General features: G+C 39.6%; 1 protein-coding gene across 1 annotated transcript; it reads right to left on the bottom strand.

Moving 5' to 3' along the window:
* Window positions 1-3,959: 3,959 nt before the first annotated feature.
* Window positions 3,960-23,497, bottom strand: LOC103677360 (cell surface glycoprotein CD200 receptor 1-like). Its single transcript, XM_008706626.2, is given in 8 exon segments — window positions 3,960-4,795; window positions 4,798-4,834; window positions 5,510-5,537; window positions 6,118-6,220; window positions 11,089-11,337; window positions 11,457-11,774; window positions 14,351-14,410; window positions 23,408-23,497. Coding segments are annotated over 8 exon segments (1,005 nt in total). The 5' UTR covers window positions 23,472-23,497; the 3' UTR covers window positions 3,960-4,649.
* Window positions 23,498-23,990: the final 493 nt, after the last annotated feature.

The raw sequence follows: 23,990 nt of genomic DNA on the forward strand, positions 1-23,990 counted from the left end.
TGCATATTCTCAGACCACAATGCTTTGAAACTGGAGCTCAATCACAAGGAAAAATTTAGAAGAAACTCAAACACTTAGAAACTAAGAACCATCCTGCTCAAGAATGATTGGGTAAACCAGGGAATTAAGAAGGAGATTAAGCAATATTTGGAGACCAATGAAAATGAAAACACACTTGTCCAAAACCTACGGGACACTGCAAAAGCAGTCCTAAGGGGAAAATACATAGCCATCCAAGCCTCACTCAAAAGAATAGAAAAATCTAAAATGCATTTTTTTATATTCTCACCTCAAGAAGCTGGAGCTGGAACAGAAGAACAGGCCTAACCCACACGAGAAGGCAGTTGATCAAGATTAGAGCAGAGATCAATGAATTAGAAACGAGGAGCACAGTAGAGCAGACCAACAAAACTAGAAGCTTGTTCTTTGAAAGAATAAATAAGATTGGTAAGCCACTGGCCAGACTTATTCAGAAGAATAGAGAAAGGACCCAAATTAATAAAATTATGTATGAAAGATGAGAGATCACAACCAACACCAATGAAATAGGAAGGATCATTAGAAACTTTGATCAACAGCTCTATGCCAATAAATTAAACAACGTGGAAGAAATGGATGCCTTCCTGGGAACCTATAAACTACCAAGACTGAAACAGGAAGAAATTGATTATTTAAACAGACCGATTAATTATAAAGAGATTGAAGCAGTGATCAAAAACCTCCCCAAAAACAAGAGAACAAGAGTCCAGGACCTGATGGATTCCCTGGGGAATTCTACCAAACATCCAAAAACAGAAACAGAAGGAAAAGTACCAAACTCATTCTATGAGGCCAGTATTACCTTGATCCCCAAACCAGGCAAAGACCCAATCAAAAAGGAGAATTACAGACCGAAATCCCTGATGAATATGGATGCCGAAATTCTCAACAAGATCCTAGCTAATAGGATCCAAAAGTACATTAAAAGGATTATCCATCATGATCAAGTGGCATTCATCCCTGGGATGCAAGGGTGGTTCAACATTTGCAAATCGATCAGTGTGATAGATCATATCAACAAGAAAAGAGTCAAGACCCTATGATCCTCTCAATTGATGCAGAAAAAGCTTTTGAAAAAAACACAGCATCCTTTCCTGATTAAAACCCTTCAGAGTGTAGGGATAGAGGGTACATTCCTCAATTTCATAAAAACCATCTACGAAAAGCCTACAGTGAATATCATTCTCAATGGGGAAAAGATGAAAACCTTTCCCTTAAGATCAGGAACATGACAAGGATGCCCACTCTCGCCATTATTATTCAACATAGTACTAGAAGTCCTTGCAACAGCAATCAGACAACAAAAAGGGATAAAATGTATTCAAATTGGCAAAGAAGAAGTCAAACTGTCTCTCTTCACAGATGACATGATACTCTATATGGAAAACCCAAAAGACTCCACCCCCAAAATACTGGAACTTATAGAGCAATTCAGTAATGTGGTGGGATACAAAATCAGTGCTCAGAAATCGGTTGCATTTCTATACATGAACAATGAGACTGAAGAAAGAGAAATTAGGGAATCAATTCCATTTACAATAGCACCAAAAATCATACGTTATCCCGGAATTAACTTAACCAGAGAGATAAAGGATCTATATTCTAGAAACTACAGATCATTCTTGAAAGATATTGAAGAAGACACAAAAAGATGGAAAAGTATTCCATGCTCATGGATTGGAAGAATAAACATAGTTAAAATGTCTATGCTACCCAGAGCAATCTATACTTTCAATGCCATCCTGATCAAAATACCAATGACATTTTCAAAGGCTGAGAACAAACAACCCTTAAATTTGTGTGGAACAGAAAGGCCCCAAATCACCAAGAATTGTTGGAAAGGAAAAACAAAGCTGAGAGGCATCAATTGCTGAGTTTCAAGCTATACTCAAAGCTGCGATCACAAAAGAAGACAGCATGGTACTGGCACAAAATAGACACATAAGACCAATGGAACAGAATAGAGAACCCAGAAATGGACCCTTGGCTGTATGGGCTAGCTAATGCCCTTGACAAAGCAGGAAAAAACATCAGTGGAAAAAGACAGTCTCTTCAAATAAATGGTGCTGGGAGAAATGGTGGACAGCAGTACCATGAATATAAAAGAATGAAACTTGACCACTGTCTCACCCATACTACCATAAGTGTCCAAAAATGGATGAAAGACCTGCCGATGTGAGCAGGGAGTCCATCAAAATCCTAAGAGAGAACATAGGCTGCAACCTCTTTGACACCGGCCAGCAACTTTTCTAGCTGACATCTCCAAGGCAAGAAACAAAGAAAAAAATGAACTTTGGGACTTCATCAAGATAAGTTTCTGCACAAAAAGGAACAGTCAAAAAAAACTAAGAGGCAGCCTCAGGATGTGGGAGAAGATATTGCAAATGACACTACAGATAAAAAGACTGTATCCAGAATCTGAAGAACTTCTCCAAACTCAATACATGAAACAAATAATCAAAATCAAAAATGAGGCAGACAATATGAGACATGCTAAGTGAAATGATCAAGCAGAGAAAGACAATTATCATATGGTTTCACTCATTTATCGGACATAAGAAGTAGGAAGATCAGTAGGAGAAGAAAGGGAAGAGAGAAAGGGGGATAAAGAGAGAAGGGGATGAACCATGACCAAGACTATGGACTCTGGGAAACAGTGAGGCTTCAAGAAGGGAGGGTTGAGGGAGATGGGGATAGGCTGGGATTGCATGGGTATTAAGGAAGCATGTATTGCATGGTGCACTGGGTGTTTGCGCAAGTAATGAATCATGGAACGTTACATCAAAAACTAGGGATGTACTGTATGGTGACTAACATAATATAATAAAAAATATTGTTTAAAAAAAGAAGATATGAACAGACACTTTTCCAATGAAGACATACAAATGGCTAACAGACACATGAAAAAATGTTCAAAATCATTAGCCATCAGGGAAATTCAAATCAAAACCACACTGAGATTCCACCTTACGCCAGTTAGAATGGCAAAAATTGACAAGACAAGAAGCAACAAATGTTGAAGAGGATGTGGAGAAAGGGGATCCCTCTTACACTGCTGGTGGGAATGCAAGTTGGTACAGCCACTTTGGAGAACAGTGTGGAGGTCCCTTAAAAAGTTAAAAATTGAGCTACCCTATGATCCAGCAATTGCACTATTGCGTATTTACCCCCAAGGATACAGAGGTAGTGAAGAGAAGGGCCATACGCACCCCAATGTTCATAGCAGCATTGTCCACAATACTAAATTGTGGAAGGAGCCGAGATGCCCCTCAACAGATGACTGGATTAAGAAGATGTGGAGGGGGGGTAGGGGAATGGGATAGGCTGGTGATGGGTAGTAAGGAAGGCACGTATTGCGTGGTGCACTGGCTGTTATACGCAACTAATGAATGATCAAACTTTACGTTAAAAAAAAAAAAAGAAGTTGTGGTCCATATATACAATGGAATATTACTCAGCCATCAGAAAGAACAATGACCCAACATGTGCAGCAACATGGACGGGACTGGAGGAGATTATGCTAAGTGAAATAAGTCAAGCAGAGAAAGACGATTATCATATGGTTTCACTCTTTTATGGAACATAAGAAACAGCAGGAAGATCGGTAGGAGAAGGAAAGGAAGAATGAAGGGGGTAAACAGAAGAGGGAATGAACCATGAGACTATGGACTCTGGGAAACAAACTGAGGGACTCAGAGGGGAGGGGCGTGGGGGATTGGGATAGGCTGGTGATGGGTATTAAGGAGGGCACATATTGCATGGAGCACTGGGTGTTATACGCAACTAATGAATCATGGAACACTACATCAAAAACAAAGGATGTACTGTATGGTGACTAACATAACATAATAAAAAATTATTATTTAAAAAAAATGAAAATTGATACATTTGAAATATCAGTTAAAAAAATGCACAAACCCTTTTGACCAGGTAATTCCACTCAGGGGAATTTTTTAACAAATATATTCAAACAAATACAAAGAGATATATCCACAAGAAACATTCTATGTGATATTGTTTATAAGAGCAAAACAAACAAATATATTATCTAAATGTCCATCAATAGGTCTATGGTTAGCTAATAATTATATAACCATACGATGGAATTTTTCGTAATCATTAAAATAAATGAAATAATTCTGTTTGTGTTGATATAGAAGATCTCCAAGACTTATCATATTATTAGCTTTATGTAAGTACAGAACAGTATCATGGTATGTTCCTATTTGTCCTGACAAGCATATGGATACACATATATATACATATGTAAATATACCTAGAAATGTACACACATATCTTGGGTGTACAGATATATGGACATAAAATTTTCTGGAACAATACATAAAATATGTTGATGATTGTTCCTTCTGCAGAGTTCTTTCTTGAGGAAACTCAGTTTTCATTATCTACTGTACTGAACCATTTGAATATTTTACCATGAGCATTTGCTTTCTTTGTACTGACATCAATATTTCAATAACTAGCTAACATTCCAAAAATTTTCAGTTGTATAAGGATATGAATTCAAACCCTTTAAAAAGTCTCTGTCTTCTCAGAATCTTTGAAAAGCTAATCTCAAAATAGGTTTTCCTACTAGAACTCTAAGAAAATCAAAATAGTAGCTGTGCTGTATCTTTATTCATTTGTCCTGCTGTTAGATTCCAGTAACTTATGAAGCATGGAGACGAGACACAGCCCTTCAACTTCACTTTTAACACCTGAGACCTCTTCATCTTGCTCACAGTATCATAGAGGGATTGTTCTCTGTGTAGCTGGCATAGGGCTGCATTTCATCCTAAAAAAGAATTCAAAGTCAAAATCAGTTCAAAACAGCCAGAAGTCATTAACCGCCTATGTTTTTCTCACACGTGCCCACAGATTTAGTATCTACCAAGAGTGCTTATACTTGTGTATCTTGCCTTACATGGACGTAAGTGAAAGACTTTTTTCTATTATTTTGTGAAAAAATTTATTGATTATTTGTGTCCCAGCATGAGATGATAAAGTTTGACAGCTGGAATGGAGAAGAAGGAAGTAACATGAGAGGTATTTCAAAGGAGAGGGTCAAAGACTTGGTAAGCTATTGGTTATGAGATTATGGAGCAGGAGAGGACTTAAGCTCAGGTAATGATGATGGTGTAGAGAAAGAGAAGTCAAGAATTGGAGATGGTTTCATGAGGGAGAAAAGACCAATTCAGTTTATCCAAGCATTACAGTTCAAATTTGCCAAACGATATGTGTTTTGTAAGATACAGTTCTTGAAATGAATATATTGTCCGGAATGTGTATGAATAGTATAAGGTAGATAATTAACAAAAAAGTACATTTGAGTATTAGCATTATGAAATTAGAATTTTTGCTTTTTAACTAAAATATTAATATTGATGCAAATTATAATTACATACACTTTGCTATATTTTGACTTTGTGGCTTAAAAGTTTGCAAAAACGCTTTTTTAATGTTATCTTACCTCCAAAACAACTGAAGTAGCTTCTGTTTTTTTTAATTAGCACTTTCTGCAAAAAAGAAAAATAAGCTTGAGTGAATGTAGAAAATATCATTATTTAATTAAAAATGGGAAAAGAAAACAGCATACTATTCACAAATGTGGTTCATTTTTTTATAGGAGTCAGAAGAAATCAGAGATGGGCTACCAGAAATAAGAATGCTGCTTATAATTGATACACCTAAACAAGATAATTCTGGATTTGGGAAAAGGAAGTGGAATTATACAACAGAGGCCTGATATATGGAATAAATGTGACACATCCTTTTTGGTACATAAAATGAAGTATTGTAATTATTTTCTCAAATACAGATTAGCATACACTGACTCTACCAAGATGTTCTAAATGGCTTAATTCACTATGTTTGCATGCCTAAGTAACTGAGCAAAATCCCTCTTGTCATTAGAGTAGACTTTAGGACATTAGACATTAGGACATTAGAGTAGCTTTAGGACACACTTCTTGATCATGGGAGAGTTGATGTTAACATATTAATTTTACCCCGTCAATTCCATATACCTGACCCCTTCTAGCCCAATAAAGCTGAAAGAGAAAAAGCATCACTCAGTACCTGCAGCAACTGATTTTCCAAAGCCAAATGGATCCCACAATGACCAAGATAACCAAAATGGAGGAGATGATACATATAATAAAGTTTAGTGGTGATTGGTCACCTGTAAACATAGATACAAAAATATATGGTTTGTCTGTGCTGCATCCAAACAATGGAATATTATTTAGCATGAAAAAGAAATGAGCTACCAAGCCATGAAAAGACATGGAGGAAATTTAAATGCATATTATTCAGTGAAAAAAACCAAGCTGACAATGCTACATTCTGTATGATTCCAAATATATGACATTCTATGCAAAACTATGGAGATGGTGTAAAGATCAGGGGTTGCTAGAGATTAGGGTGGACGGAGGGATGAGTAAGTGGAGCACAGAGACCTTTGGGACAGTGAAACGACTCTGTATGAAACTACAATGGTGGATATATGCACCCCTACATTTGCTAAAACTCATAGAATGTACACCTAGAGTGAACCCTAATGTAAACTACAAACTTTGAGTGATAATGTTGTGTTAATGTAGGTTCATCAATTCTCACAAATGTACCAGTGTGGCATGGGTGATGTAGAGAGAGGGGGAGACTGTGCATGTGTCGGGGCAGGGGTAATATGGGAACTCTCTGCACTCTCCACTCAATTTTGCTGTGAACCTAAAACTGCTCTAAAAACTCAAGTCTGTTAAATATATATATAACTGTAAAATAAAATATATGCTCAAGGATGTCTCACGGTTCATGAAATTCACTTCTGTGATTTTATTTTAAACAGTTCTGACTCATTAATAGTTCAAATCATTGTTATAATAAAATTGACTTATTAAAATTCTGATTCGAGGGTTTCTAACAAGACATCATCCTAAATCAAGATTTTGTGGCTTTCAGGATTCATGAGTGGTGAATTTGTGTAGGAGAGCTGTGCAGACTAGATTTCTCAGTTACAGTAATAGCAGGGTGTTTCTCATCTCCCGTATTCAGAAATAAATGGGGAGTAGTAAAGGAGGTAACTAGAAGAACAACATAATCCTGAAGTCACCTTTCTTCCTGGTCCTTGAAACTGACATGAATGCATGGCAGCAATGTTCAGTTATTTAACTCTGGCAGAGATATAAAGGTCAGTCTGACAAAAGGAGATGTCAGCAAAGGATTTGCAGCCCTGAGAGGCGCTGTTTGTTTGTTTAAATTCAGTTTAGTTAACATATACTATATTATTAGTTTCAGGGGTAGAATTTAATGATTCATCAGTTGCTGTATGAATGCTGAATGAACACCCAGGGCTCATTACAGAATGTACTCTCCTTAATGCCCATCACCCAAATACCCTATACGCCCACCCACCTCCCCTCCAGGAACCCTCAGTTTGTTTCCTAGCATTAAGAGTCTTTATGGTTTGCCTCCCTCTCTGTTTTCTTCTTATTTTTCCTTTCCTTCCCCTGTGTTCATCTGTTTAGTTTCTTAAATTCCAACTGTGAATGCAATCATGTGGTATTTGTCTTTCTCTGACTGACTTATTTCGCTTAGCATAAGCAAAGTTTATGTTAGTTCCATCTACATCATTGCAAGGGGCAAGACTTCATTCTTTTGACGGCTTAGTAATATTCCAATACACACACACACACACACACACACACACACACACCACAGCTTCTTTATCCATTCATATGTCAATGGACATCTGGACTCCCTCTATAGTTTGGCTATTGTGGACATTGCTGCTATAAACATTGGGATGCAGGTGTCCTTTTGAATCACTATGCTTATATCCTTAGATAAATACCTAGTAATGCAATTGCTGGGTCATAGAGTAGCTGTATTTTTAACTTTTTGAGCAAACTCCAAACTGTTTTCCACAGTGGCTGCAGCAGTTTGCATTCCCACCAACAGGGTAAGAGGGTTCCCCTTTCTCTGCATCCTCACCAACACCTGTTGTTCCCTGTGTTGTTAATTTTAGCCATTCTACCTGGTATGAGGTGGTATCTCGTAGTTTTGATTTGTTTTTCCTGATGCCGAGTGATGTTGAGCATTTTTTCATGTGTCTGTTGGCCATTTGTATGTCTTTTTTGGGGAAATGTTTGTTCATGTCTTCTAACCATTTCTTGACTGGATTTTTTGTTTTTTGGGTGTTGAGATTCATAAGCTCTTTATAGATTTTGTATACTAGTCCTTTATCTGATAAATCATTTGCAAATATCTTCTCCCACTCCATAGGTTGTCTTCGAGTTTTGTTGACTGTTTCCTTTGCTGTGCAAAAGCATTTTATCCTGATTAAGTCCCAATAGTTCAATCTGCTTTTGTTTCCCTTACCTTGGAGACGTGTCCAGAAAGAAGTTGCTGTGGCCAAGGTCGAAGAGTTTCCTATGTGTTCTGCTCTAGGATTTTAATAGATTCCTGTCTCACACTTAGGTCTTTCGTCCATTTTGAGAGGCAATGGTTCTAAGACCTTGCTCCTGCTATATTCTGAATGGGGCTGAGGGCTGCAGATGGAGGTGAGTGGAGGCTAAGCAGGCCGGTATCCTGTTCCTCCACATTCCTTCAGCAGGTTGTTTTTAAACATTGCATTTTTCTTTTATTTGAAAAAGAAAAATTTTTTTACACTTAAAACCAACAACATTATTTTGAAACCCTCTCTTGCAAACTAATGCACTCTCTTTCGTTGGAAGTATAGCCACAGAGGCTGATGATCTGCCCTGCAAGGAAGATAGGGAGGAGACCCAGCACTGGCTGAGGTGAATGAGACAGTCTCTTCAAGTCTGAGCATCCATAAACATGACATCATACTCTAATATCAGGTGGTCAGATTGCAAACATAACCAGGGCACAATTACTCTCCTCAGTAAATACTAAAATCTTTTTTAAAAAATCACTTTAAAAATGGATATTAGAAAATGGTGGCTTAAAGACATGGGTTTTTCTCTTTTCCCTTCTTAAACCTTCCTAAATTATCAGTAGGAAAAATTTTTCCATATAGACTTGCAAAGACAAAGAACACGGATGAGATGAGTAGATAAAAATTTTCAACTTGGGGGCGCCTGGGTGGCGCAGTTGTTGAGCGTCTGCCTTCGGCTCAGGGTGTGATCCTGGCATTTCAGGATCGAGCCCCACATCAGGCTCCTCCACTGGGAGCCTGCTTCTTCCTCTCCCACTCCCCCTGCTTGTGTTCCCTCTCTCGCTGGCTGTCTCTGTCTAATAAATAAATAAATAAATATTTAAAAAAATTTTTTTTCAACTTGTTTTTAGGTGAAAAATGAACAGAAGAAGGCAAATAATTTAGGGTAGAATAATAGGAATCCTAGTGCCCACAGAATACCAAGAAGACTCTAGAATAGGAAGGGCTAAATATACAAAAAGGGGGCAAGTGTGGGGGGGTGAAGTGTGAGTTAAAGTTGGAAGCTTCTTTGAAGGTCTGTATTAAGAAGAGGTAGGCGGCCAAGTCCACTCCCACCCTTCACGGCCAGGTCACTGCATCTTCCTCAAACAGCAGAAAACAGGAAAGTTGATCCAGAAAAGGTAAACTGGAGAGATTCCAGAGTCAAGATCCAGACATAATGGAGGGTGGAGAGAAAGTGCCAGACTGAAGAGAGTTATTAAAGAAAAGTCTGAGTTCTGAACAGTCTCTCTCTCTCTTACACACACACACACACACACACACACACGTGCTCTCCTCTTCTTCCCTGCTCCCGTAACACTAATAGTCAGGGTTATCCCTCTAACACAATAGACTGGAGTTATTTTCTGCAGAACCTAAGCAGTCTCAGAGAACAGTCCTTCAGATAACTAAAGAATTCATCTTTAAAAAAATTTTTTTTATTTACCTCCTTGAAGCTAACTAGTTGACAGGCCCACCCACAGAAAACATAGCATCCAATCAGTTCATTTTTGAATGCTCACTTTGAAATGAATGGATAGCTAAGGATTCCCAGAGAGTTAAGAAAAGCCTCATACATAAAGCAAAGAGGTTAAAACGAGCAAATGTCTGGAAGGTAGAAGGAACTCAGATTAAACAAACATGGAATCAAGCAGAGGACTGTGGGAAAGAGAATGCCCAGGACAATCTTTGTGCTGCAGGTCTAGTGACTACCCAGGTCAGATTAGAACAAGAGTATGTAAAACTTCAAGAAAAGAAAAAAAAAAACTTTTCCTTCTTTGATTACCCAATAAATTTGACTTAACAAATTTGACCATATGGAAAGTAAGATTAAGAGAGGGTTTTCTACCATAAGGGACCCTTAATCATAGGAAACAAACTGAGGGCTATTGGAGGAGAGGAGGGTGGGGGGATGGCGTAACTGGGTGATGGGCATTAAGGAGGGCACGTTATATAATGAGTACTTTGTGTTCTAAAAGACTGATGAATCACTGAACTCTACCTCTGAAACTAATAATATACTATATGTTAATAAATTGAATTTAAATTTTAAAAAGAGTGTTTTAAATTTTTGTCAATGAGCTTAGTGATAATTAACAATAAATACAAATATTTTTAAGGAAACTAAAGAGTAAAGTTTAAATCAATCATAGAGGTTACTATAATATATCTAAAATTCTAGGAAGAACCTGGAGAAGAAAATCCTACCAAACTAAAAATTTGTGAAGAAAACTTGTGAGTAAATTGATCCTTCTTATAAAAACATGAACATTTGTTTAAAAATATGTTTATACTTCTCCTAAAACCATAAGTATTAATTAAAAGTACATTACTCGAGCCAACGACTACTTGCATACAAGTGGACATTAAATTATTAAAGTATTTTTCATTTTGATTATTAAATAATAAACGACACTCTAAAATATGGCTTCTGAAAACAAATTTCGGTGTTATTCTTCTGGACATAACTATTAACGATGGAGGAGAAGGACATAAAAAAGAGGGTGGGGAGATTATGCTTGAGTGAAAATCTCCACACACTCCTTTTTCATTCTTCCTTCAATTCTCTGAAAGAATGAACATAGCGAGCAAAAACTGGAATTACTAACCTGGTTTCAGCTCTAAGGACAAACTCTTGTTGCCAGTCACATGAGAGACAGAGCAGGACACATTAGACACCTGGCCGTCCTCCCACTGGCATGTGCTCTGGACGGTCACGGCGCCATTGCCCAACTGTTGTTCCACAGTGTGACAGTCTCCCGGTGGGGTCCAGGAGATCTGGGCAGCTGGCTTCCCTGCAGCTGCCCTGCACACGATACTTCCATTGCTGCCTCGAAACAGGGTCACCTCAGGGGGCACTGCAGAGACGCACAGGAAAAGGCTTTGGTCTTAACCACAGGATATGGAATATAGGGAGATATTTGGTTCAGTCCCAGATCTGCTTCCCTGACATACCACAGTATGTGATGCTCCTTACCTGACACTTGGAGGTGATATCCAAGACCGAAATTCCCTTCCTGTGCGGCCACTTCACACCTGTAATATCCTTCATGGGTCGTGGCCACGGGACCAATCTGAAGGGCAGGATTCAGATCAGGTCTGGACTCCCAGGAGATTCTCTCATCGGTACAGTTTCTTTCACTGGTCTCATTGTTATCTCTCCTGTAGGCTCTCGAGCAGGAAGGCTTGCCTCTGAGGTTTATGTCCCACCTTATTATCAGCACATTTTCCAAGCTGACAGGAGGACAAGCGAGCACAACCTTTGTGTCCACAAGTACAGACAGAGAAGTGTTATCTGGACACACACACACAAGGAGAATGATGAAAGAAAATCTTGATAAAGAACTTCGTGGGTTAATTTTGCACAACATATTGCATAAGGTGTGCTAGAACATGACTTTGCTGGTGATCTTATTCCAAAACTACTAGGCTTACATAAAAAATTAAACATGCACAAAATGTATTTAACACATTAAACCTAATCCAAAGATGAACCCATTTTTCTCCTATATTTGTGTTATTAGATAAACTATATTTATTATATGTGTGAGAAATATTTTAAGGGTTTAAAATTGCGTCACAAGTCTTGTATAAAACAAACAAGAAAACATAATATAAATTAAAGGAGAAAGTCATTTAAATCTAATCTTTTGGACATAGAAACTACAAGATTTATCTTGTAACTCTCACTCCTCAGGACAGAAAGTGGAAAAATGGGTGATGTGGTTTTCTCCTCCTAATTTTGATCAGAGAGAATAAATCAGTAATATCAGAAAGAAATGCCTATCCTGAAGGGTGCCGCTTTGGACAAACATAAATGGAAAGCCTAAGATGGCATTCAGGTTGAATAAACTGGACTTTCTTAGCTATTTTTTATTTGGAGAAACATAAAGTCTGTAAAGTCAACAGGTCTTCCTTTCTTCCTACTGAGTCACACATACACTGCCAAACAGTCCCACAGTGAACATTGCTCACAGATTTTTTTGTAAGTTCTACGTAAATATGAGTATCAGAAGAGGTTCATTCCTTTTGTCCATCTTTTAAAGTAAAAATCCCTGGAACCTACAAGTACTCAGCAATAGAGAAGCCCCAGCTCGCCCATACCTACATTATTCATCCAAGGCTGGGAGAGGTCTGCTGAGAGAGAATGAGAGGCCTCCAGTACCCGTAAGCCAGGTGAGTGGCAGGGAGCTCATCACTTTAACGTGAGCAGAACCAGCTGTGGGGCTAGGTTGTTATGCCGGTGAAGCTCCTGAGTGATAAAACTCTGTATGTGAGATCTCTCCTCCCCTCTCCTCTTTTGGTTCATTTGCCTCTTCTGGGATGGACTCAAGCCCTTGCACGTCACAGCCAAATCAAGATCCCACAACTACAGGAAGCAAGGAGGGGGAGATGTTAGAGCAGCTCTAAGGGCCAGTTACACCCATGCTCCTTCCCCCACTGCAGGCGGCTCCCCACCTTGCTCGCAGGGAACCTGAGACTGGGCCAAGGCTTAGCAGCCTGAGGCAGTACAGGGGCTCGGAGAACAGCTGGAGGTGGGTGTGGGCGAGCATACAGGTGCCCAAGGGCGGGGTGCTGAAGATAAACCCAGACAGAGGGGGGGCTGGTGAGGAGCACGGGGTGTGCTCTCTGTTTGTATCTCAGCTTGTGAACCGTCCGAGGCTTTAATATTTTGCCTGATACTTATTCTCAAGACCTGACTCTATTATTTTAAAGGAACCCATGAGCTGATCAATTAAATACGCATTGTATCAGGGGCACAGACTCCAGAGAAGTAGCTGCAAAGGGGAGGCTCCCAAGCCCCAAGGGCGGACTCTCCTCTTTCACCTCTCTGGGCTCTCTGACCCTCCAGCGATCCCCCTTCACCTGTGATGAGACCTCTTATGTGAAGGCTGTTACTCACCCTTCCCTAATCCTCTTCTCTCTCTTCCCACGCCTGTGGCGATCATTTACCAACGGCCAGTCACTCCCCAGCCCTCAGTGGGTTGGCGCCCGTCCACCACATACAATCTCCATGCGCCCCTGTGATCAGCTGCGGTGATGTCCCCTCCTGCTTCACAGAGGGAGCGCGGGTAGATTCCCGTGTTTGCTCCAGAACCAGCAGTCACGTCCCAGCGCGGCTGCACCTGTCTCTGGCTCCCCTCCGGTCTCCTGCAGCCTCGCGCACACAGACAAACCCCTTTTCCTTCTGCTCTCACTGCCATACCCTAGTTGGAGACCCATCACCACGCCTGGGTTACTACACAAGCCTCCTGCCGTCTGGCTCCGTCTCAAAACCCTCCTCTCCTCAGTTCCTGCCTTACCTTGCAGCCAGGTGCATGCCTGGCACACAGGGGTGATCCCCTCCACTCCGACCCCCTTCAGAGATCGCTCACTGCCCGAAGACAACGCTGACATGTCTTCGTCCTGGCTTCCAAAGCTCCCTTTTCAAATGGACTCCCCTTGGCAACCTTACCACCCCCTGTCGCGCCCACATTTCAGAAAGGAACCAGCAGGCACGACCGCCTATCTCGGCGCTCCCAGCACGGTTCTTGCAGCCTGGGTGCCTGCCCAGCGCTCTGTCCATGAAAATCTTTCTCTCCCCTGAAGGGCGCTCTGGCAGTCTAGCTCGCCTCGCTCATCTGTGTCCCCACAAAGCCTGGCACAGAGCCTGCTAGAGAGAGCTCCATAATCTCCACGTGGAATTGACCTGCCTTGGGGGAGAAGCGCCGGGGTCATTCAGGGTCCCTCACACCACAGCATTCAGATCACCACACTCTGCACCTGCCCTCAAGGCTGGCCCCTGACCAGACCCTCAGCTCTGTTTCTAAGGCAGTTCCACACTTCCTCCCTTTCCTACTGGCCTCTAGAAAACATTAAAAAGCATATTACCTTCTGCAGGAGGTATGAGCTTGCTCTGATTTCCTTCCGCAGGTGAACTATATGGTGAAGCTAGAAAATATTCAAAGAAGAGTAAAAGAAGTCAATTTTAGGTGCCTAAATGGAGTATAAGCCACAATGTATCCACAAATCCAGCAGACACCATGGTAGAAAATCTGAATTGTAACTAAAGTCCACAAAAACCTTTGCAAAACAGAAATTAGAAGTTATTCCATCAAGGGGAAATACACGTTAACACTTGAAAATTACATTCTGAGCTCTTAATCAAGATCTCCCATTTATGAGACACCTTGCTGTAATTGACAACCATTTGGTCCAAGGTAACCCTACTTCCACCTCTTTCCCAGCCACCGTGGACTGGTCCATCATGGGTACCTCCCGTGAGCTGGGCTGAGTAGTGCTTTCTCCACATGCCACCCCCAGGATTAAAGTTGTTTAATCCAGTGGTGGGCCTCACCCAGCTACACAAATGATTTACTTTCAGGAGAATTTGGAACCAAATTGAGAAGTATATTTCATCCCTCTTTTCCCCCATTTTTCCTACTGTGACTGCTAATTTTATGTGTCAACCTGGCTTGGACATGTTTCCTAGATATTCAGTCAAACAGTATTCCAGATGTTTTTGTAAAGGTTTTTTGTTTTTGTTTTTTTTTAGGTAAGATTAACATTTAAATGAGTAGACTTTCAGTAAACTAAATTCCCCTCCATAATTGGGTGGGCCTTGTCCTTGTCCTACTCCTTGTCCTCCTCCTTGTTGAAGGCCTCTAGTGGGGAAAAAAAAAAAAAAGAGTTACCTGCTGGGAAAGTGACTTCTATAGCAGACTGCCTTCAGACTCAAACTGCTATGCTTTCCAGCGTCTCTAGCTCTGGCCCACCCTGCATATTCTGGACTTGCCGAGGCTCTGCAATCATGTTGGCCAATTGTTAAAAATAAATCTCTCTCTCTCCCTCAATTCCTCTTTCCTCCTTCTTTCTCTCTGTCTCTCTCTTCCTCTCTCTGTTATTCTGTTTCTGTAAGGAACTGATTAATAGACGCATCTTGGGAAGAACGAAGCAGAAGCAGAGAGATATAGAAAGATACTCCTCATCTAGCTGAAATTTCTCATTTCCTAGTTCCTGAGATGCACCTGCATTCCTTCACGGGTTCTGCAGAATTTCTGACAATCCAAGTAGTCCTAATGCACTTCAAATCCAGGTTCTGAAGAAATTCTGCATTGAAGTAATTTTGTAAAAGCATTTTTTTGAAATTATGATTTATCCTATGGAATATTCTGTGTGTGCTTGAGTAGAATGCGTTCTGCTGTTGATGGAAGGGATATTCTGTACCTGTCTGTTAGGCCATTTGGTCTACAGTGTTGTTCAAGTGTACTGTTTCCTTACTGATTTTATGTCAGAATGCTTTATCCATTTTCAATGTGGAGTATTAAAGTTCCCTACAACTGCTGTGTTGTTTTCTATTTCTCCTTCAGTTCTGTTAATATCTGCTCTGCATATTTGGTGCATAAGTATTTGCAAGTGTTATATCCACTTGATGAATTGACTCCTTTACCATTAGATAGTGACATTCTTTGCCGTTAGTTACAGTTTTTTTTTTTTTAAGATTTTATTTATTTATGTGACAGAGAGACAGCCAGCGAGAGAGGGAACACAAGCAGGGGGAGTGGGAGAGGAAGAAGCAGGCTCCCAGCGGAGAAGCCCGATGTGGGACTAGATCCCGGAACGCCAGGATCACGCCCTGAGCCGAAGGCAGACGCTTAACGACTGCACTACCCAGGCGCCCCAAGTTACAGTTTTTTACTTAAAGTCTCTTTTCGCTAATGTAAGTATAGCTATCCCACCTTTTTTTGGTTTTCATTTGCATTGAACACCTTTTTCCATCCCTTCACTTTCAGCCTATGTGTATCCCTAAAGCTAAAGTCAGTCTCTTATAGGGAGCGTATTGTCGAATCTTGTCATTTCATCTGTTCAGACACAGTGCAAATTTGGAGAATTTAGTCCATTTATATTAAGATAACTGATAGACGTGTACTTACTATCGCCATTTTGTTCATTGTTTTCTGTGTTTGTTTTCTTTATTTGAAGTACCTTTATTCCTTTCTTTGTCTCTCCTTGTTCCTTTGTGATCTGATGATTTTTTTGTAGTGGTATGCCTTGATTCGTTTTCCTATATCTTCTGTGTATTTACCAGATGCTTTTCTTTGTGGTTACTATGAGGCTTACACAGGACACCTTAGAGTTAGGGCACCTGAGTGGTTCAGTCAGTCAAGCGTCCACATCTAGATTCAGTTCAGGTCGTGATCTTGGGATCCTGAGATTGAGCCCTGCGTCCAGCTCCACAGTAAGTGGGGAGTCTGTTTGAGATTCTCTCCTTCTTCCTCTGCCTCTCTCCCAGCTCATGTTCTCTCTCTCTCTCTAAAATAAATAATTTTTTAAAAACCTACCTTAGAGTTATTTTAAGCAGATTATAACTTAGTGCATGGGATGTAATGCTCAATACTTTTACTTCTCCTTTCCCATTTTTTTATTAATGTCATGTTTACATATTTTTAATTTGTGTATTCACTAACAGAGTATTACAGCTCTCATTATTTTTTTTATATATTTTATTTATTTATTTGACAGAGAGAGACAGCCAGCGAGAGAGGGAACACAAGCAGGGGGAGTGGGAGAGGAAGAAGCAGGCTCATAGTGGAGGAGCCTGACGTGGGGCTCGATCCCATAACGCCGGGATCACGCCCTGAGCCGAAGGCAGACGCTTAAGGACTGCGCCACCCAGGCGCCCCAGCTCTCATTATTTTTAATACTTTTCTTTCTAGCATTTGTACTAGAGTTGAAAGTGATTTACATACCAGCATTACAGCATTAGACTATTCTGAATTCAATTATATATTTGCCTTTATCAGTGTGTTTATTGTCCATATGTCTTCACTATGCTGATTAGCATCCTCTCACAACAATCCGAAGAGCTCCCTTTAGAATTAATTTTAAGCAGGTCTAGTACTGACAAAGTCCATCTGCTTTGTTTTCTCTAGGAAAGTCTTCATCTCACCTTTGTGTCTGGTTTGCCAAGTATTCTTCCATGACAGGATTTTTTTTCAGCTCTCTGAATTTACCATCCCACTCTCCTGGTCTGCAAAGTCTCTGCTGAGAAATGTGCTTGTTTTATAGGGCTCCTTTATATGTGACCAGTCACCCTTCCCCGCCTGCTTTCAAAAGTCTCTCTTTTCCATTTGAGTATAATGTGTCTCAGTGAAGATTTTTTTTAAAGGGGTAATGTAAGATTTATTTATTTATTTATTTATTTATTTATTTATTTATTTGAGAGACAGAGAGCGAGTGAGCACAAGCAGGGGGAGTAGCAGAGGGAGAAGGAGAAGCAGGCTCCCTGCTGAGCAGAGAGCCAGATGTGGAGCTTGATCTCAGGACCATGGGATCATGACCTGAACCAAAGGCAGATACTGACTGAGCCACCCAGGTGCCCCTCTGTAAAGATTTCTTTATGGTCAGTCGAGTTCTTTGGGCTTCATGTATCTGGATGTTCATTCCCCACAGGGAAGTTGTCTCTCATTACTACTTTAAATTACCTTTCTGCTCCTTTCTCTTTCATGCTTATCTGGGGCCCCCATAATGGTTTTTTATTTTGTTTGTTGTTATTTCATAAGACCCACAAACTTTTCTTCACTCACTTTTGTTCTTTTAGTTTGTTTGCTTTTCATCTTTTACTGGATGATTTCAAATTATGTCTTTTTTTAAGAATTTATTTATTCATGAGAGAAAGAGAGGGAGAGAGAGGCAGAGGCAATGGAAGAAGCAGGCCTCCTGTGGAGCAGGGAACCCAATGCAGGACTCAATCCCAGGACCAGAATCATGACCTGAGCTGAAGGCAGATGCCAACCAACTGAGCCACCCAGGCGCCCTCAAATTATGTCTTTATGTTCACTAATTCTCTCTTCTACTTGATGAATCTGTTGTTGAAGCTCTCGATTGAATTTTTCAGTGCAGTCATTGCATTATTGGGCCCCAGAATTTGTGTTTGGTTCCTTGTCATGATTTCTATCTCTTCCTTGAACTCTCCTTTTGTTCATGTATTATTTTCTAGATTTTATTCAATTGTCTGTTTTTTCTTATAGCTCACTGAGCTTCTTTAAATATCTATTTTGTAATTCTTTGTCAGACATGCAGATCTTCATTTCTTTGAGATCTGGCACTGCAGCTTTATTTTGTTCCTTAAATGGTGTCATGTTTCCTTGATCTTTTGGAAGCTCTGCATTGCTAGTGTCTTCACATTTGTAGAATCTGTCATTTCCCCAGTCTTTACTGACTGGCTGCTTCAGAAAAAGATCTTCACCTGTCAACCCAGCTAGAGATTTGGGGGGTGGGGGGGGTGTCTCTCAGACCTTTCTTAAAGATGCACACCTTCTCCATTCCCCTGGGTCCTTCAGGGTAGAAGTCTTAGGATTATGTGTCTTCTCTCAATTCCACAAAAACAGATAGAATTCTGAAATCCTGCCATTTATGGGTATAGTTTGCCCTATATAACCAAATCAAGGGTAAGTGGGTGTCTTAGTCAGTTTTGCCTGCTGCAGCAAAAACACCATAGAGTGGCTTAGATGACAAACATTTTTTCTCACAGTTCTAGAGACTAGGAAGTCTAAGATGAAAGCAGTGGTAGATATGGTGTCCGGTAATAGCCCACTTCCTGGCTTATAGACAGTGAGCAGCCTTCTCACTGTATTCTCACATGGGAGGGCCAGAGGGAGTGAAAAAGAGAGAAAGCAAGATCTCCTGGGTCTCTTCATATAAGGGTACTAATCTGAAAGCTCCACCAGCATGACCTAATTACTTCCCAAAGTTTCCCTCTCCAGATACCATCACGTTGGAGATTAGGTTCCAACATATGAATTTTGGAGGACACATTCAGTCCATAGCAGTGAGAAGACTCGGGTTAGTTGCCATAATGGAAAATGATGATCCAGGTTTTTATACTCAAACCATTTCTCAGACTCAAACCAGCACAATTATAAGCTTACATTCCAAAATTACAAAATAAGGGAAAAAACCATAAAATCAGATAATGCACTTTTTAAAAAGATTTTATTTACTTATTTAGTGGGGGAGGGGGAGCAGAGGAGGAGGGAGAAAGAATCTAAGCAGACTCCGTACTGAGTACAGATCCCAATATGGGGCTCTATCCACCAGAGGGAGATCACAACCTGAGCCAAAGCCAAGAGTCGGACGCTTAACTGACTGTGCCACCCAGATGCCCCTGCATAATGCACATTTTATTGGATGCCCTCTCTTATTCCTAAAGAATAAGATTCAGAACTTCAGAATTTGGAATTATTAAATATAAGGTATAAATTAAATGTGTTGTGGATGTTTAAGGAAATGGACAATTTAAAAAATACATATATCACCTGTCCTCCCAAAAAACCTAGCCAGATTAGAAGAACACAACAGAACTCAATTTACTCATTGTCTGCTTACTCAACCTGGAAAACTAGAAAAACACAAACATACAGGATATGAGAAAGGGAGAATTTCAGAAAGTCCTAGATGACATCTTCTTCCAGTATAAAGCAGTTTCATCTCCACAAAAAATCTGTTGTTTAGTGCAGTTGCCTTCATGAATTATCTTAGCTAGATCTTCTGAATAACTTGCTATAACTTCTACATTGGCATTTGCTGCTTCATCTTGTACTTCTATGTTGTTAATTGGCCTAATTTCAAAATTGTTGCGTCCCAGGGAAGAGGGATGCCAGGGGACAGGGAGAGAGAGGTGGGGGAATAGCCAGTCACTGGAAGAACCAGAACACACACAGACTTAAGTCACCATCTTCTATGGGCATGGTGAGTGACACTGTGAAACAATTACAATAGTAACATCAAAGATCACTGATCACAGATCACCACAACAAATATAATATAATTACAAAGTTTCAAATATTGCAAGAATTACCAAACTGTAGCACAGAGCTGCAAAGTGAGCAAATGCTGTTGAAAAAATGGTTCTGATAGTCTTACTCCACGGAAGGTTGCCACAGACCGTCGCTTACCATAAACCACAATATCTGTAAAGTGCAATAGAGTGAAACACAATAAAGCAAGATATGCCCATATGCCTAATAAGAGCTTCAAAATACATGAGCAAAGATGAAGAATGTCTTTGATGAGCTTATTAATAGATGGGATATGGCTGGGGAAAGAATCTCTAAGCTAGAGAATATATCAATAGAAACCTCCAAAAATGAAAAGCAAAGAGAACAAACACTTAAGAAAAAAAAAAAAAAACCAGCATATCCAAGGACTATCAGACAACTAGGAAAACATGAAAATACATGTAATGGACAAATCAGAAGGAAAAGAAAGAGAGAAAGGAACAGAAGAAATATCTGAATCAATAACTGTGAATTTCCCCCAAGTCACTCTCAGATACCAAACCAAAGCTCTAGAAAGCTTGGAGAACACCAAGCAGAATAAATGCCAAAAAAACTTAGACCTATCATATTAGTTGAAACTACGGAAAATCAAAGATAAAGAAGAAATTCTGAAAAAAGCCAGAAAAACAAAACATCTTATAGGAAAAAAAAGATGAAAATTATATCCAACTTCTAGGAAATCAGGCAAGAAAAAAAGAGAATGAAGTAAAATATCTGAAGTGTTAATAGAAAAAGACCCCACCACACTAGAATTCTGTACTGTTAAAATTACCTTCCCCTTCAAGGGGGATGGAGAAATGAAAGTCTTCCTCAAACAAACAGAAATTGAGGTCAGTTGGTCCCAGTGGACCTGCCTTGAAAGAAATGTGAACACTCCTTCAGGGAAAGAAATAATGTCAGTCAGAAACTCAGATCTACATAAAGGAAGGAAGAACATTATAGAATGAATAAGTGAAGATAAAATAAAAGCTTTTATTTTTCTTCTTACTTTCTTTCTTTTTCTTATTCTTAATGGATTTAACAGATAAGTGTCTTCAAAATAATAATAGCAATGATGTATTTTCAATATGCATTTACATATTTTATATGTTCTATAAATATTTAACATGAGTATATTATAAAATATATATACAAAATAGAAAAATATTGATATATGTTTAATTGGATGGAGTATATTTATATACAATTGAAATGAGTGACAGCAATAATACAAGGAATGGCCAAAATCTAGACCACTAATAACATCAAACACTGGCAAGGATGTGAAGCAACATGGACTCAGTGATTAGCAGTGGGAATGCAAAACGCTACAGCAACTTTGTAAGACAGGCTGGCAGTTTCTTAATATACTAAACATAGTCTTACAGTATGATCTATCACTAGCACTGCTTGGGGTTGAAAGCTGCTTTCTACATGAAAACTTGCACCCAGGTGTTTGTAACAACTTTATTCATAATTGTCAACACTTGGAAGCAATCAAGATGCCCTCGAGTAGGTGAATGGCCAGATTGAGGTACATCCAGACAATGGAATATTATTCAGAGCTAAAAAGAATGAGCTATCAAGCCATGAAAAGACAAAGAGGAAACTGAAATACACATTACAAAGTGAAAAAAACCTTCGGAAGGCTACATATTGTGCAATTCCAACTGTGATATTCTGCAAAAGGCAGAAACTGTGAGACACAAAAAGATAAATGGTTGTCATGAGTTAGAGGGAGGGAGAATGCACGGAACACAGAGGACTTCGAGGGCACTGAACTATGCTCTGGGATACTGTAGTGGTGGGTATACGTCATTATACTTTCCTTCAAACCAATAGAATGCGCAACACCAAGATTGAACCCTGTGTAAACCATGCACTTGGGTGGTAATTATGTGTCAGTGCAGGTTCATCACTTGGAACAAATGGAACAGTCTGGCGGGGATGCTGATAATGACACACAGGCTGTGCACAGGTGGGGTTAAGAGGGATTTGGGAAATCTCTGTACTTGCCTCTCAAGTTTGCTGTAAACATAAAACTGCCCTAAAAGGGGGTCTTAAAATAATAAAAAACCCATGCTTTTTATATTAAATGGATGTTTAATTTTATCAAATATACTATGCAATCTTATGGTTTCCTCCTTAAAACAGGAAATGGAGTCAATTACATTAACCGGTTTTAATTACACTCTTTTCAAGTACATCTTTTTGTTGCCATCTGTTTCCTGCCACATCTAAATGTTTCTCTAGTACTTTTCATGAGTCAAATCTACTATTATTCACTGTCTTTTGAGTTCTTCCCAAATGTTCCCCCCTCCCTCCCAATTTCTTTCACCTTTTCCTCAACCTAGATTCCCAGCTTTCTTTCTCCTAAGAACTGGTTCTCTTCTCCCTTCACTACACATAATATGAAAATGTGGAAGCCGGTGTTTCTCAGAATGTTTTGGAACTTCTTCAGGATGATTGCAAGGAAACACAGAATGGATTTAGGTTTGTTTTCTCCTGCCTAAGGCTGCTCTAATTTTAGTCACTCCACTCATTTGTTCTACCTGTTCACGCTTTGGGTTAAGATTGATTTGTATGAAGTGTTCTGATGTGAGCATGAAATCCTTGACTTAGAATAATTGTTTATTATTTATATATTCTTATGTTCTCTTAGCCTCATTTCCTGAAACAATTTTTACCCATTCATTTTTTGCCTCTATTTTAAAATTTAACAACCCCAAATAGAAACTTAGGGTTTCTTTTTTAGCCTGTGTGCTAGAAATATTAGAAATGGCAAAGAAGAAAAAAACAATTTTACATCAATAAATATAAGGTCCAAAAAATAAGAATTCAAGGAGACAATAAAAATACAAACCAAGAAACTGGAGGAAACACTGCGTTTTGTCTAGTCACACAAGTTCCGTTTCACTCCATACCAGAGACCCCAGTATTACCCTGGACTCAGCTAGACAACTAGTCAGTGCACCATTGACATAAGGTAAATATGAAGGTTTGCTGGGTAATATACGAATGTATCACTAGAACAGATTAGAAAACATTTGATGAGTGGCTAAAGTACAACCTTGGCACTATTGAAATACAGCTTTACGTCTTGCTGAAAATGTCACAGCATCAGACTTACCAGACACCAGGACATTGACGGAGATCAGTACCCTCAAAGCTGAAGTCCTCCCCAGAGTATGCATTTGGAGTGGTTAGCCACCGAGTAGCCAAGGACAGGAAATGTCACTGAGTTTTGTTGAGCGATAAACCAAAAAAGCTCATACATATGATTCATTGGTTCTCCCATAGTGCTGAAGTGACAAAATGAATTATATAGCAATTTATTTAGAAAGCATTTGGGGAACATAAATTACATATGGCAAAATGGACAAATCTTTAGTGTACAGCTTGAGGAATTTTTACATATGTATGAATCCAGATAATCACCTCCAAAACCAAGGTAAGGCCATTTCCACTAATCAAAAGTTTCCTTCTTGCTCGTTCTCCATCAATAGCCCTTCTGCGGAGAGAAACACTACTCTGCCGTCTATCACCAGTTTGCCAGTTTTTGAACTCCATATACATGAAACTGTTTACATAGTTCGTTTTTGTAACACTGTGTAGTTGTTTTCTGGTCTGACCATGCCATAATTTATTAATCCATTTTGCCGTGGACTTGGATTTTTCAGTTCAAGAATAACACAAATAAAGCTTCTATGAGC

Source organism: Ursus maritimus, unplaced genomic scaffold (assembly GCF_017311325.1).
Source record: "Ursus maritimus isolate PB19 unplaced genomic scaffold, ASM1731132v1 scaffold_4, whole genome shotgun sequence".
Classification (NCBI taxonomy): domain Eukaryota; kingdom Metazoa; phylum Chordata; class Mammalia; order Carnivora; family Ursidae; genus Ursus; species Ursus maritimus.